This window comes from Cardiocondyla obscurior, linkage group LG07, assembly GCF_019399895.1.
Source record: "Cardiocondyla obscurior isolate alpha-2009 linkage group LG07, Cobs3.1, whole genome shotgun sequence".
Classification (NCBI taxonomy): Eukaryota; Metazoa; Arthropoda; class Insecta; order Hymenoptera; family Formicidae; genus Cardiocondyla; species Cardiocondyla obscurior.
The window spans coordinates 2,833,939-2,849,345 of record NC_091870.1 but is presented as its reverse complement, the minus strand read 5'-3'; the positions used below and the strand labels follow the sequence as shown (position 1 = coordinate 2,849,345).

Sequence of the window (15,407 nt, the reverse complement as noted above, 5' to 3'; positions counted from 1 at the left end):
TACGCATATTCTCAATCGGCGAATTTGTCTGTAACTTCTTTTTCCGTAACGTGTCTTTCGTTTAATTACGTGTACAATATAAAATGTTACAGTTGCGCTTTACAATGCCAGCGCCAAAATCGCAACGCAACTCGTTCGAAATTAAAGATAATATATATGTTGTTTCTCCGGATGTAGCATATCGCAATCTTACTTTCAGAAGGTCTGATAAAAATCGAAAAAGCAACGACACAATTTGCATTGTACACTTAATATTTATACGAAGACCGTCGCCATAAACGTCATAAATTGTGCTCGATGTAATCGCGCGATTACTGAACCACCGAACTACAGCTGCGGTATTCCGGACTCGTATGTTTAATCAAATCGAGGAATTTTCATGACAAGAATTGCACGATCGTCCGACGACCGCTTTGACGCGTAGCGGCCAACATCTTCATAATTACTAAATCAACAATAATAATTATAAGAATAATAATGGTAATGATAGCGCTAAATAATAATAATAGCAGTAGATACACAGTAATAATTTACATTTACACAAGACTTTTCTTCCTTAATCGAGAACAATTATATTAATTATATTACCTAACTAGACGACATGCTTACGATTATATTCATTCATTTTTTTTCTCAACATGATACAATCTCCACTCAATCATAAATCTCCAATATCTCGCTTGCAAATAAAAATTAAATCGCTTTTTCCCCCCCTTTTTTTTGTTAATCTTATAGTAATCGAGTCTTATCAAAATCGAGTTCAATCAATTTTATCTCTGTATAATTGATTCACGTTTGACTTTAAGCGGTTTTTAATTTGCGAAGGAGATATAGGAGAATGAGAAAGAGAGAGAGAGAGGAAGATGATCGAAGAACGCATGAAGAAATACAAAAGATGTTTAAGCAATCGTAAAAAAATATACAGAAACGAACGCGTAATATACAAGCCGATAAGGGATACGATAGTCAAATCTTCTATTGTCACAAGGACACCGCATCCATGTACATAAGATCTTGGAATTCGTGCAAAATAAAAAGAAAATTTGGTAATATGAAAAAAATAAAATAACTCTTTTTAACACACTCGTGTGCCATACGGAATAAGTTCGCAAAACGTCGACAACCATTCAGTTTAAATCAGCGATCGCGCATTAATGACTTTATAAGCGAAGCCAGATTGGTGACTGAAAAACGATTTGAATGACTGACAACGAAGATAATGCTCCATTTTTTTTTCACGGAAGTCTTCTCATATATCGTTTTCATAAACTATCGTCGCTGTCGTCAGCATGAGGCTCGACTGAAACATTTCCGGCAAGTGGTGCGGCACTTCCTTCTCTATTGGTTTCAATATCTTGCTCCATTGAATTATTTTGTGCTTGCTGTTCGTCTATAAAATTATAAGCTATTTCAGTGATACAAGTATTTATAGAAAATAAATAAAATAAAAATAACAATCTAATTTTAAAGATCTAAAGACTTTAAATTTATAAATAAAATTTTATATAATTCTACAGTATATGCGATAATTATTTACCTGATTGCGTGGGAGGTGAGTCGTCATCCCCTTGACCAGGACCCAATATAGCCTCCTTAATTTGACTATTAACACCCTTCGGATCTAAATCCGTTGCCCAACTAAAGTACATTAACGCAAGATGGGTGTTGCCTAATTTTTTATGTACCTGTTTTAAAAATAGACACGTATTAAAGGCAGTTAAAAAAATTTATATTCAATCACTTTATCTCTTACCTTTCCTATTGAATAATAGACTAGAGATTCTTTGGGTATGATATTCTTTAGTTCCTCGAATTCTCTTAGAGCTTCCATATGTCGACCAATGGAGAAATTAATACTCGCGCGATGGAATTTACATAAAGTATTATCCGGATCATTAATTAATGCCGTGTTCAAAGTCTTTAACGCTTGATCGGTTTTTTTCAAAGCGTGTTGCACAACACCTATGTGGCACATCAGCGCAGAATTCTGCGGATTTATTTGTAAGGCTCGTTTAAAATGTAACTCTGCTAAATTATATTGTTCCTGTTTCGAAAATATTGTTCCCAACCCAAACCTATAATATACAGAAAAATTTTACGTATGTACGTTAAACGTGTAAATTATATAAATAAAAAAAAATAAAAAGTATAGAAATTTTACATTAATAGAATATTTTACAGAAATTTACCATGCATTATAATGTCTGGGGTCGAGTCTAATGGCATTACGAAAAGCAGTAATTGCTTTATCTAGTTCTTCAGTTAAAACGTATTCATGTCCTAGTAGTGTATACGCGTATGGAAAATTAGGATCCACCTAATAAATAATCGTATTGTTATTTTCAATCAAATACAATGATAATTAAATGCACTGTTATTTTGTCATAATTAAAATAAATATTAACCTGAATAGCTCTTTGGAAAAATTTAATCGCAGTTTCGTGTTCCGTTTGCGCCGAAAAAAGATTGCCTGTTGCGCACCATGCCGCTGCCGAATTACGGTCTTGGGAAACCAGATCTTGAGCAAGAGTAGACAATTGTACTTCCGCATGCAAATGCCATAGAACAGTACTATAAATTTCCATTAGCTCTGTTCTCTGTGGTTCTAACTGTCGTACTTCGGCGAAATAACTTTGCATGAAAAAAATTAAGCACATAGGGTTATTAATTTGTATTTCTTTCTTCCGAAGTTTCTATTTTATTATAAATAAAAATAATTATAGAAATAAATATATCTCTTTACTAGAAACATTTAAATTAGTTACCTAGCAGCCTTTTTATAATCCATCATTTCGAAATGTGCACGAGCCAACATAGAAAGTACCCAACCTGTATTATAGTGCTGTGTCGGCAGTACACTTAATATTTCAACTGCTTGCGTACATTTAAATTGACTCAAATGCTGATACGCTGTTCCTAAACCTCGTAATAAAGACATTAATCCTTCTGAAAAGTTGTAGATAAAAACATTAAAAATTATCTTGACGTAAAAAACAGTAAGAAATTAAATGCAATTAACATACCTGCCGATTGTTTTTGTAATGTTATCCCAGAGTGAATATTATTATTTTGCGCGTTGAGAGCGTTTGCGTTAGCTACAGCTTTTTCCGATGTAATTGTTTCACTTTTCTCCTTTTCATTTCTATTCCTTTCATTTAACTCATTAAAATTGGCTTTGTTCAAGCTAGCCTTGGCTAATCTCGCTTTTGTTTTCCGGGAAGGAGACTTTGGAGTTGCAAATTTATTTCTATTAGGTGACTTGTTATTTTCCTGAAATATACACGTTACATTAAATTACCAGTAAACGATTATAATTAACAGCATTAAATTAAAAGAGTTACCTTTACGGAATTGTGACTAAAAAGTCGCGACGACCGTCTAACATTGGTGCCTTGATACGTTGGTGATGGAGGTGAAGTCGGATTAGTTGCTGTTACTGTCACAATATTGGCAGTATTGCTTGTATTACCCGACTGAGAAAATACCGATTTACCTTGTTGTAATGGTGTTTCTTTCCTCGACATTAATTGCTGAAAGAAACGATGTAAAAACAAATTGCTACGTGACGTGACTATGCCGAAAGATCGTACTTACTCCTACATGAGCCCTTAAACTGCTGACGCGTTTCGCCAAGCTCTTTTGATCGTTGGCTTCAGTGAGAGTCGTATGCGATGGTGGAACTGTCGGTTCGGGTGTGTTGTGTTCCAGCGGTAAAATACCAAAGCTAGGCGTAAGCGGACTCATCGAATTACTGAACATGCTGCGATAACGCGACAGTCCTTTGGTCCTTGGCGATATTGAGGAACAAATGCTATAATAAATTGGCGCATTTTGTGGAGTTTCCTCTATAGAAGGACACAATCGAACCTGAGGAACCTGGTTACCATTTATTAGTGTTGGTGCTGTTGTCACGGGTGAGCTGCAATGTACAAAATAAAATATTAATTTTAAAAAGTCACCGAGTTATATTATTATATTGCATGTACGTACATGTTAGTGCCGTTTGACATAGGTGTAATGGCATTTCCAGGTACAATAAGATCTGGTTCAGTGACATAATTGAGCGTGGACATAGTACCATGACACATGGCAAAAGAATCTAATTTGTCTAGCTGAAAAACCTTGGCAGGGTCCACTTTTTCGCCGACATTACAGAGCTCTTCAAATGAGTGCCAGAGGAAAGGATTCAATTTTAATGCCAGTTTGTGTGCCTCGTTACCCCTCGCGGTACGCATCATTTTGTAATAAATTTTTGCTATTATCTGCAGGGAAAAACACGCCTGTTCTCCGAACTGAGTTATGATTTCTTCCAAATTCTTCAATTGCTTGTAATATCCGCCGATTATCGCTGCCTCTGCTTCCGCATATCTAAAATTTTTCAATTACAGATCAATGTAAGCTAGTATTGCGAGAAAAATGCACAAATGAATACAAAGCATCGCGATACTCACTTTTCCAGATCATAACAACATTTTGCTAACAGAAATCTACATTGTGCGGAATTAGGTGCCTTCTGAGATAATAAGGCATAAGCTTGCCTAATTCGGCCAGAGCGGTAGTAACATGTTGCCAAAAGAAACAAACTTTCTTCTGTGTCGACTGTAATAATAATATATTAATTAATAAATTATGTGCTCATACATTTATATACAAATATATACATATAATTATAAAATAATTTTTTCTACAAAAAAAATAACAATAAATAAATAAAAAACAAGGTACATAATCCTACCTTCTGCACACAACCGTTCTGCTAGGAATATAGCATCTGGATAAGCATAATGATTTAAACAATGCCATATGGCCGCCTAAAATTAGAATATTACACATTTATCTTGGCAACTGATTACCCAATAGTAATAAATTATCAAGTAAATTAGAAAAATAATACATAAAAAATTATCAACAGAAAAACACCTTAATGCACATATATATATTAGTACAGAATGCATATCTATATTTTTTTTATTCTAATATAATGTTAGAAGTGCATGAATGACTCTATTACTCATTATTATATTATATTATGTAAATAATACAATACTACCAATGCTACAAAACTCCAAAAATATTTAATATCCCTGAATTGATAGAGTAAACAATATGTGCTACATTACATTCAGTTTTAAATAAGTATTACTACTACTCAGCCACTGTGCAGTTCATATTTATTAATACAAATTGCAAACGCGAAGTAAAATAAAAAAAAAAAAATTCTCCAACACTAGCAGATCGCAAACAGACTTAAAATTTAGAAGCAACATTTCACTTCCTTGTCAGATTCTCAGTCAAATGTTTCTTAAAAATTTATTAATTTAATTACGCCCGGGATATTCGGAGCCAAAATTTCTTTTCCGTCCCGTGTCTTAATAGCAAGGCAAACTGGCTCGAAGATGCGCATCCGGAGGCAATAAAGACCAGCAGATAAGCAGCGCGGACTGCCTCTGAAGGACGGTCTTGTCTCCGGGAGGCGCTCGTCGTGGATGTTGGGCGACCGAAGGCGTCGAAGTGACCGCGAACGCGCTTGATCGCCGGGACGACGAACGCCCGGATACGGCACACAAAAATCACGCGTGTCACAGCGACGAGGCCTCGAGAGAACCCGATACTTTTACTTTTATCTCTCCTCCTCGCCCTCTATCACACCGTCGCCCGGGATCTTTACCTGCACTGGCTCCTGCACGATCATCGTTCACCACCCGCGAGCGTGATCATAAAAGAACGTCCGGCCCTCCGCGGGCGCGCCTCGGCGAAAGTTTAACGGCGGAAATATTCCGTAAGTCACGACGACGACTCTTCGGTGTGTGTATAAAAATCTCTCAGGAGTCCATCTTTGCTTCGATTCTTTTGAAGCTAGCGACTACTCGTTCGGCACGCAGGGCCGCCAATCGCGACTACCCGGGGAACATTTCGCGACAGAACCAAGCGACGATTGGCATCTTCTCTCATCGACGACGTGGGAACTGTCGAGGCCAATCATCTTCGGTTACCCATGTCTCTCGCAGCCAATTACACTGTACCTGCGCGAACTTACGCAGACTCGACACGTTCAAATTGTTTGAAAGCTAACGGCTTACTGAGCGTCCTCGATCACGTTTCACTGCCTTTCACGCTGCTGAGTTTCTCGAGTCTTGTTTGGGAATATGACTGAGTTCGAGACTCCACCGAGGATGAAGTGCAAGAAGATGGACAAGGTCGAGTTGAGCACGCCGATAAAAATACCGGCTTCGCCTTTTCTACAACAGATAGGCTATGGCACTGGTATGCGGCATTACCTCTTTTTATGTTTACTACGAAACAAAAGCATCTTTTTATATTTGCTCCCTTTTTTTTTTTTTACTGTTCAAATTGTAAGCCAAACATTTAGCAAATGTTTTAAGCTTGAATCTGTAAAATTAAATTCTATTTTTATTATTTTTGTTAAGGAGTTGCAGTATATATGTTGGAAAGATCACCTAAAGTAGGCTCTATACGTTCACCATGGGCGGTGAAAAAGTGGCTAAAGGGAAGAAGCAACGAGACAAACAATGGACGTCTTCGACTAGAAGCTGATGTCCTGAGACAGTTGAATCATCCCAATATTGTTGGTTTTAGAGCATTTACCAAGGGAGCAGATGGCAAGCCTTGCTTAGCTATGGAAGCGCTAGATATGTCACTTGGTATGTATAAAGTTAACTTATTTAAACAATTTTAAAATACATTTGTTGTATTGACGTTAATATTACAAACCAGGTGATAAAATTGAGGAGAGAAGAGATGCCTTGGACAATGAGCCATTCCCAGCCAAGGATATTCTGAAAGTGGGTTTTGAAATTGCAAAAGGACTCAAGTATCTACACCATACTGCACACATATTACATGGAGATATAAAAAGTTGGAACATTTTGGTGTCCCATAAATTTGCCACTGTTAAACTATGTGATTTCGGCAGTTCTGTACCCTTGACAGAATCTTTAGAAATGGATAAGACAAAAGGCGATTTTTATTACATTGGAACAGAATGCTGGAATCCACCTGAGATTGTATTTGGTATTGATTGTATTTTATTAATTTAGCTATGACAATTTTTCAAAATTATAATAAGCTTTTCGTATATGTATTTGCAAATGCTTCAAAAATTATTTTGTATTTTTAATTTATGATTTCAAAACTGATAAAAAAAAATCTTTTTTTTATTGTCTTACAGATAATGGACCAGTTACAAGTGCTGCTGATATTTGGACGTATGGACTTGTTCTTTGGGAAATGATAGCTTTATCGGTACCTCACAGTGAAAATTTTGATGAAACTGAATTTCTGGATGAGTCAATTACAAAGACAAACACAACAAATGATGAGCTTGATGAATTTAATGTTAGTATGACCGAAAGTATGGACGAAAGTACTTTTCTCACAGATATGATGCAAAATAAGAACAAAAAATATGGTAAGAAGTTTGAAATATTTCAGCCGGTTCTGTACAAGTTTATTTAATTATTATATAATAAATTAAAATAAATTAATAAAATAAAACTGTCTCTTTAGGTACACGTCCAGCTCTACCTGCTATTGAATTGACCAAGGAATATGAAAATGTACTTGAAATCTTTTTCATATGTACCACAACTTATAAATTAAGACCCAGCGCAAAAGCACTGGTAAATTATTATGAAAATTATGCTATTAACAAAAAGTAATTATAGTAATATTCATTATATACATATAGATAACGTATTTCTTTACAATTAACGTAAATTTAATTACTAACAAATAACGTAAAATATTTAGTAATTTTTAAAATGCAATAATAAATAACAGAAAAATTATTATTATTAGACATATAATAATGCAAATCTTGATTTTTCGCTGTAAAAGAAATGCAATCATTATTTTTTTCAAAATTAAGTATCAAAACATCGAAACGTGTATGATATACCTTTCTGTGTTTATGAGTTTTTTGTTCTGACTGAGAAAGTTGAACACGTCCACCATCGATATTATCTGTAGTTTTATTAGCAAAATATTCTATGTTATTAATTTGTTCCCCCTAAAAAACAAGATTCTAAACATTATTTTTTATAGTCTAGTGTAATACAATGTTACACAATTTATACGCTACAAAATTAACTACTAACAGTGCTTATACTTACCTGTTTCTCGATTAGAAATGCCATTTCCGCAAACATATCTCTGATTTCTGTAAGAGATTTTTCTAATTTCAAAACTTCGTTGTGTCTACTTTCTATGTCTGATAATTGTCGTCGTGCTATCTTGCTGTCTTCTAAAATCTATATGCAATTAATTAAATTATTTAATGTGTAAGAAGATTATAATGAACATAATGACAAATTTATATTTACATTATCGACGAATAAGCTAGTTTCTTGAGCGTCAAGCATATGATCTAATTCGATGCTTGTGACTTGCCGTCTTACTGCGTACAAAAAATTAATAATTATTGGATAGTGCATATTTAAATTAATATTACAATAAGGTACATTTAAATTAATATGTTATAATTACATCAATACGTACGTAGTGAACGTTGTTGATGCAAGAGCAACAGGCATTTATCATGATATTTCAATAATGAAACATTATAATCTTCCATAATCTCAGAAAATGATTCCAGCATAGTTGTATATTGTAACGTCTTAATTCTCATGTACACAGACTCATCTTGTATTGCGTTTAAATCATCCACGGCGGTGATATCTTTTCCTATATCTATAAAAGATAAAATGCGAGTTTAAATCAAATATTAGACGGATACGTAAATCGAAATAAGTTTTTTTTTTATATATTATAATTAAGCCTTTTATGTATTTAATCGATTTAATTTTTTTTTATAAAATTTAAATGTTATTGAGTAATCTTACTTTAGAATTACAGTTTGTATGAACCAAATTTTGAAATATAATGCAATTTATCACATATAAATATACAATAAATTATGTATTATAAATATTATAATTTTGTATGTGAATAATAATATTAATTTTTATATGATATACATTATATTTCAAAACTTTGTTGAGAGAAATATATTTTATGTACACAATGTAATTCATAATGATGTATGTATCCTACAATCAGTGTTAATGCGTTATTCTATCTTTGTTTCTCATCGCGCATAAAACGAGGACGGAACGTCGCGTAGCGGAATCGAGCGCAGTCTGCGCTTGTGGTAGTCGATCTGGTCGAGAGCACACGCACGGTGGCTGTTCAGTTTCCCGTGGTTTCCCGCTTGCAAATGGACGCCGTGAATCGCTTCGCGTACCCCGTTACAGCGAACGCAATGTTCCGCGATAAGTTTACGACGAGGACACGCGTCGGCCACTTATACTCGTGCAGCAGACGGATCGTGAAGTCGCTCTCGATACTTATGCGAAAGATAACTTGAGGCTCGACGCCGAGTGCCTAATCTACGGGCGTTCCGTCGCGACGATAAGTTCAGTTAAGGTTATGTTTACGTACGCGCGAGCCACGGTGATAAACGAGAGGCGAGGAATGATAGCGGCCGCTCCTTGAGATCCGGCTTACTGGCCTCGCTGTCTGTGAGCGGGAATTATGGAGTCGCTGCGCGTGCTACGCGGCTTCAACCTGGACGCCCTCGACGAGGCATGGATCACGTCGATCTGGAACGGCGAGTTCGTCGTCTACGATGAGCCGCCCGAGAGCAGCGTGGAGTACCTGGAGAGCGACGACGCGCGGCTGCTGCTTCGCAAGTCGCGGCACGCGCTGAAGGGATGGCTCACCGAGCACGAGGATGCCGCGTTCTCGTGGCAGGCCCTGATGGCCCTCGAGATCAACGTGCGCGGGCTGCTCGCCATGCTGGGTTACATAATAAAGACCGGCCAGCACGCCGAAGCCGACGCGGGATCCAGGAAGGCCTGCCTGGAGGCCACCAGTTTGTACCTTATGTTCCTTACTATTCCCGGTAGCAACGCGTTCAGAGTTTACCATCCGAATCTGTACCAGAGAGCAATCGAGACGCTGAAGACGTCGGAGAGCTTGCTCTCGCCCGACGTAACCGGCAAGAGGTTGAACAGCGAGGTAGATTTCAGCGACGACGAAGAAGTTTTAGGCTATTCCGGTAATTCGCGTTCCAAGGGATTAAAGCTCGCGAAAGGATTGAACAGAATTATGACCGATCTCGTAACAATGTTAAAGTTCTTCTGTTTTAAGAAGCATGCCGAATCTTTAGAAGCCACCGTACGCATGCTGCTGGATGTCGCGAGACTGGAGATGCACACCAGGCCTAACGACAATTACGAAATGGCATCGTTGTCTAAGAGCGCGTTTTCAGCTCTGCGCGAATTGTGCAACAGCGACCACGGTACCGTCGACCTGACTATAACGCTGATAACACAGTACATGCTACCCGATTTGTCGTTCCATCACATGAACGCGCAGCCGAAATCCATCACCATCGTGCACGAAGCGGCTATACGTTTTCTAAAAAGTTTAATGACGGCCCACGAGAAGGAAGCCTTGCAGGGAATCGCAACATTGATACATCAGTTAATGGTGAATTGCCCAGAAAGGCTGGAGGGACGTCAAAAACAGTCGGCTGTCATAATAAGACTATTAAACATATGTAAAAAGGACGTTATCGTACAAATGTTCAGAGATATAATATTATTTTCTCACAGCGGTAAGGTGTCTCACAGATTATTTGCGCAGGAAATTATCGGGAGGCTCTTGACGGAATCCAGCCTATCGAGCGACGAGTTGAACGGGGACGACAAGGTGAAGATGAGAAAGGTTTTGATAGCGATGGTGCTCTCTCGCTGCATGGACCGTTCGGCTCTGGTGAGGGGAAAAGCCATGGCCACACTCGCGTTATTCTCAGACTGCAACGGCAACGGCGACAAAAATATGTTTGAATGTATGTTCGAGGCCTCGGTCGCAGATAAAACGTTTCCCGTGCTCAGCGAGTTGAAGAAAGCGTTGTCGAACGACATTGACCCGTTGCCTGGATCAGCCGCTATAGTTGCGATGCTGATGGACAGAGCCAACGACGACCGCGCGCTGGTGCGACGCAGTGCTCTGAAGATCTCGAGAAATCTGTTCGTCATGTTCCCGTCGCTCGTAAGTAAAATAACGCATGTGATAAGCGAACGTTGCTGGGATCCCGCTTTGATCGTGCGCCAATTCGCCGTGCACGTTCTGTCTGACGTTTTGCAGCAATTCCCGCATAACTCGGACCTCCTCGACGAGTGGATACAGGCGGTTGTGCCGCAGATATTCGACGTCGAAGCCAAAGTACAAGAAAAGGTGCTGGAGTGCCTGGGAAACGTGCTGATAAATAAAATAACGAGCGCCACCGCGTACGTTCCGAACGACGCCAATAGCTTGCCGTGGAGAGTCTTGGATAAACTGAGCAGCATGCGAATGAGGAAACATTTATCGAAGGCCTGCGGCCTGTGGGTGAAGTACGGTGTTATCACCGAATCTATAATATCGGATTTGCAATCGCACATCGGCACGAATAACACGATAGGTGCGTGGATCCTGCTAGCCGCTCTTGCCGAGCATATGAAGATTCCCAGCTTAGTCAAATATATTTCAGATTATAAGGAAATAATCCGGAAGAACGACTTCCATGCGAGTTTAGTTTTACATGTTTTAAGGTATGCCTGGTCCGTTATGAAACGCGATTACCTCGAGGATCTCTATCAGCATCTTTACCAATGTATCTGCCACTTTGAAATTAATTTCAATTTAATCAGCATCTGTTTCGATATTCTGAATAGCATATTGCGACATTTGCACGGCAACAAGAGCAGCTGCTCAATGGAATCGGATATGGAAAAGCTGATGAAGCTGTCGGAGACTGAGATTCAAGATTTGCTGGAGGACAGCGCAAATTTTACGCAAAACACGGTGCAGATGAGAGCTATATTTACGCTGGGCCATGCGTCACTTTTTTGCACTAGCAAGATTTCCTCGTCGACCTTGCAAATTCTTGGCAATTTATTGCTGCAGTGGGAATCATTACCAGACACCGTGAGGGAGATAAGAGACTTGCAGGCGTCTGCGGTGGTCCTTCTCTGCCAACAAGCGCTTAGAGATCGCGAAGTGGCGAAGAAAGTCACGCCGATATTCGGTAAATTAATGCGCCAAGAAACGAGTCCGAACCCGCTGATGAAGACTTCCGTCAAGATAAACGCCGCGAAAGCGTTGGCCGATATCTGCGTGAGATTCACCGGCCTGGTAGAGCCGTATCTGCCGGATTTATGTATCAGCATGAAAGACCCGAATCCAGCCGTAAGGGAGGCTATAGTAGTAATATTCATTCAACTGCTGCTGGAGGATTTCATAAAGATGAAGGGACCATTCTTCTTTCACATATTGACGATGCTGTCGGATTCAAATAACGTGATACGCGAGCTAACGATCTTTTTAGTAGAAGAAAGGCTTCTAATGAAGAACAAGACTTTGATTTCTCAGCAGTTTCTGGAGAGCATATATCATTATAATAATTTTCGTCCTCGCACGGCGTTCTGCGGGCACAGAATGAGCGATCAAGAGAAGAAGCTTCTAACGTTGCCTGGACGAGCGAATCAAAGCAAGCGTAATGTCATTTACGAATTTATGCTCGAGCATCTAGACGTGTCCGGGAAGGCTGAACTGATTGTGAAACTGACCAAGTATATACTTCGCGAAATATGCGACGAGAATTCTATCGACGTTACGACTGAGGAGGGTGCGTGCGTTTTGAAGGATGTGGTGTTCATAATTAGTAATAATCGTCTGCAAGTATCGTCCCTCAACGAGAAGAACCGAGACGACACGACAGAACTTGACGAATCGATTCCGATTCCCTCGAATACGACTAACAATAACGCCGCAAACGTTATTATAGCGACACTGAAGAAACATAATTTAGATAATTTATTACCTACGTTAGTTACGCTTAAGAAGAAGCTACTTACAATAACACTTCCCTTGAAGAACGATGTGGATGGTCTACTATTCAAGATTTATTCGGAATACGAAAAGGAACAGCTGATTAGCTTATTAAACGAATATCCTGAATTAGAAAGAGAAATGGATCTTTACCAGCGGTACGTATGCCATTTTATCATATAAATGACTAGATTATTTTACTTCATTTAATGTCAAATTGTTTTAAAAGTTTTGCACATTTTGATACTTTTGCTGTTCTTTTTTTTTCTTTCTACGAAAGATAAAGTTATCTTTGACTTATACCACTTATATTTTTAAGTAAAACACTTCTTGTATTCTATTAAATATAAGTATTTAATGTATATAGTGCTAAAAAGTTTGATAATTACGTATGTGTTATCGTAACATAATTTTTATCTTATCTTAGAAAAGTGATATATATTAATGTAATGTTTTAGGAGACTGAAAGATAAAAATAATTTTGAAAGCGATGACGATGAAATCAATAACTCGTCGCTCAATGTAAATCATAAAGACTCGCTAATGGAAAAAATGTGCAAGCGAGCAACGTCCCTAGTTGTGCACGACCGTATTTCGTCCTCGGCACTACCACTCAATAAGAGCAGTGAATCAGTAGATTCCAGTAATTGCTCGCAAAGCACGTCATCTTACGATGCGTTAATTGAAAGCCCGGTGCATTCGGAAAGATCGCTGCGGATACAAACGCCACCTCCGGGGCCAAGCTTTGCTACCAGCACACCTATATTAACGCGGCATCTGGATCCATATTTTAACACGTCTCCCGCTCGAAAAGTATGTGCGAAGAGGCCCCCGAACGAGGGAACGTCGCCCCAGCGTAAACATTTTAGGAACATGAGCTAATAATGATTTTGATCTCAGCTTTAAACGCCACGGGAATCGTCCACGAAATCTACGTACAAATTTACCTACCTCGTAATTTTCTTTGCACGCGAAAAGCGGTCTGCGAGATTATGCACGTGCGAGTCTCCAATTCTTTTTGTAAGTCTACAAATAGATATAATATATATATACATAGTTTATGTAAGTTTATGTTAAATGCAAGTCAACAAAATGTATGTACGCAATTGAACCGTACTCGTATAGGCTTAGTCGTTGTCACTTACCTTTGTTTGTATGCGACAAGACATTGTTATGCAAGTTCTTCACGATAGAAACGTTTTCGACCATGAGGTGGATCAAAGCGCGTATTTCTTCGGCCTATATCGACACGGTGCATCTTAATTATTTTGATTGCAAAAGAGACTGTAGAGAAATGAGCAAAGTGCACAGTTCGCAGAGATTTCGATAGCATTTATACGTACTTCATCGAGCACCTCCTTAAGCTTTTTGTTTTGCGCTATTTGAAGATGTACGTCTTGCAAAAATCCTCTTCCAAAGGTACTGCTGTTATTTCGATTCTAGAGAAATTAATATATTTTATACAACTAAATATTTGATTTGTTCACATATATAAATATTTTATTAATGACGAGCCACAAATTTCGAATTTATTTTAAAGCAAAGTCTCTTCATATCGAAACTTATTTGCACCCATGATTCATGCGTGAACGTATTTGTTCGAGATGGTATAATTAACGATTAAGAATTAAATTTAATTTTTTTCTTTTCAACACATATAATAATTGTAGAAACAGTAAAAATACTAACTGCACGCAAATCGGGCATACGATCGCGAATCATGATGAGTATTCCTTTAGTATCGGCATGGAACTGATAATTTTGTAAGTGGAATAAATACAGTATGCTACGTTATCTCTGTTATCAGTGCACTACAAATATTGGGTAAAATTCGTTCTGCCGAGTCGTAAAACGTAGTCGATATATCGTCGTCGAAGAAGCAACACTACACCTCGAGTGTTTCTTCGACTGAAACGCGCATCTAAGCTGCACATAGGTAGAAGATACTTTGCATCTGAAATGAAATAGGAAATGAGCACTTGACGACTGCACGCCAGAAGGCCAGCACAATAATAATGTTTCTTGAACTAGTTTATTAATTTACCAAGAGAGCGATATAATATTAGTTAATTAGTGTTAAAAACCTTGTTTTTTGTTTGTCAAATTATATTAAAAGACCAAATAACTATGATTATTTTTAAAAGTTTTCATTAAATAATTAAATAGCATTTTTTTGTCAAAAAAAATTTTTTTTTACGATATAGACATCAACGTTTTTAAACATAGAATTTGACGTCGTTAAGTTTAAATTAGTTTATAACATAACGAAGAACTGCCGAGTTGTTTTTCTTTATAAAAATTTATATATATATATTTAAACACATTTATATATTTAAAAATAATATTTGAAAGTCATTAAATTATTTTAAAAAATTAATTTTTATATAACAACGTAACATTACTTTAAATTTTTTTTTTTTTTTTATTAAATAAGAATAGATGAATAAAAATTGACATAATTTATTGCAATAAATTTAGTTTTATTACAGTATTATTATCACAGAATTAAT

At 37.6% G+C, this 15,407-nt stretch overlaps 4 protein-coding genes across 7 annotated transcripts; 2 read left to right on the top strand and 2 right to left on the bottom strand.

Annotated features, from left to right (window-relative positions):
• Positions 1-35: 35 nt before the first annotated feature.
• On the bottom strand, positions 36-5,855 carry Cdc27 (cell division cycle protein 27). 2 transcript variants are annotated; one of them, XM_070659641.1, is made up of 13 exons: positions 5,669-5,855; positions 4,736-4,811; positions 4,452-4,599; positions 3,991-4,368; positions 3,595-3,919; positions 3,342-3,530; positions 3,024-3,270; positions 2,766-2,946; positions 2,406-2,631; positions 2,190-2,317; positions 1,754-2,075; positions 1,538-1,685; positions 36-1,390 (listed from the first exon to the last, which is right to left on the bottom strand). In XM_070659641.1, exons 1-13 carry the CDS (start codon positions 5,690-5,692, stop codon positions 1,263-1,265), a joined length of 2,520 nt encoding a protein of 839 aa, XP_070515742.1. In that variant the 5' UTR covers positions 5,693-5,855; the 3' UTR covers positions 36-1,262. The 2 variants fall into 2 exon arrangements, with proteins under 2 accessions (XP_070515742.1, XP_070515743.1); XM_070659642.1 differs by lacking the exon at positions 5,669-5,855 and adding an exon at positions 5,327-5,570.
• Positions 5,856-6,047: 192 nt separating this feature from the next.
• LOC139104288 (lymphokine-activated killer T-cell-originated protein kinase) lies at positions 6,048-9,074 on the top strand. The gene is made up of 5 exons (XM_070659684.1): positions 6,048-6,264; positions 6,429-6,662; positions 6,736-7,032; positions 7,190-7,429; positions 7,528-9,074. The coding sequence occupies exons 1-5, from the start codon at positions 6,147-6,149 to the stop codon at positions 7,677-7,679; spliced, it is 1,041 nt and encodes a 346-aa protein (XP_070515785.1). The 5' UTR covers positions 6,048-6,146; the 3' UTR covers positions 7,680-9,074.
• Positions 7,445-15,034, bottom strand: LOC139104289 (syntaxin-1A). Of its 2 annotated transcripts, XM_070659686.1 has the most exons (9): positions 14,587-15,034; positions 14,241-14,336; positions 14,043-14,136; positions 13,849-13,923; positions 8,518-8,709; positions 8,343-8,416; positions 8,133-8,270; positions 7,919-8,029; positions 7,445-7,848 (listed from the first exon to the last, which is right to left on the bottom strand). In XM_070659686.1, exons 1-9 carry the CDS (start codon positions 14,617-14,619, stop codon positions 7,777-7,779), a joined length of 885 nt encoding a protein of 294 aa, XP_070515787.1. In that variant the 5' UTR covers positions 14,620-15,034; the 3' UTR covers positions 7,445-7,776. The 2 variants fall into 2 exon arrangements, with proteins under 2 accessions (XP_070515787.1, XP_070515786.1); XM_070659685.1 differs by having other exon boundaries at positions 7,445-8,029.
• Positions 9,319-13,854, top strand: LOC139104262 (condensin-2 complex subunit D3-L). Of its 2 annotated transcripts, XM_070659638.1 has the most exons (3): positions 9,321-11,076; positions 11,173-13,055; positions 13,356-13,854. In XM_070659638.1, the coding sequence occupies exons 1-3, from the start codon at positions 9,553-9,555 to the stop codon at positions 13,777-13,779; spliced, it is 3,831 nt and encodes a 1,276-aa protein (XP_070515739.1). In that variant the 5' UTR covers positions 9,321-9,552; the 3' UTR covers positions 13,780-13,854. The 2 variants fall into 2 exon arrangements, with proteins under 2 accessions (XP_070515738.1, XP_070515739.1); XM_070659637.1 differs by having other exon boundaries at positions 9,319-13,055.
• Positions 15,035-15,407: the final 373 nt, after the last annotated feature.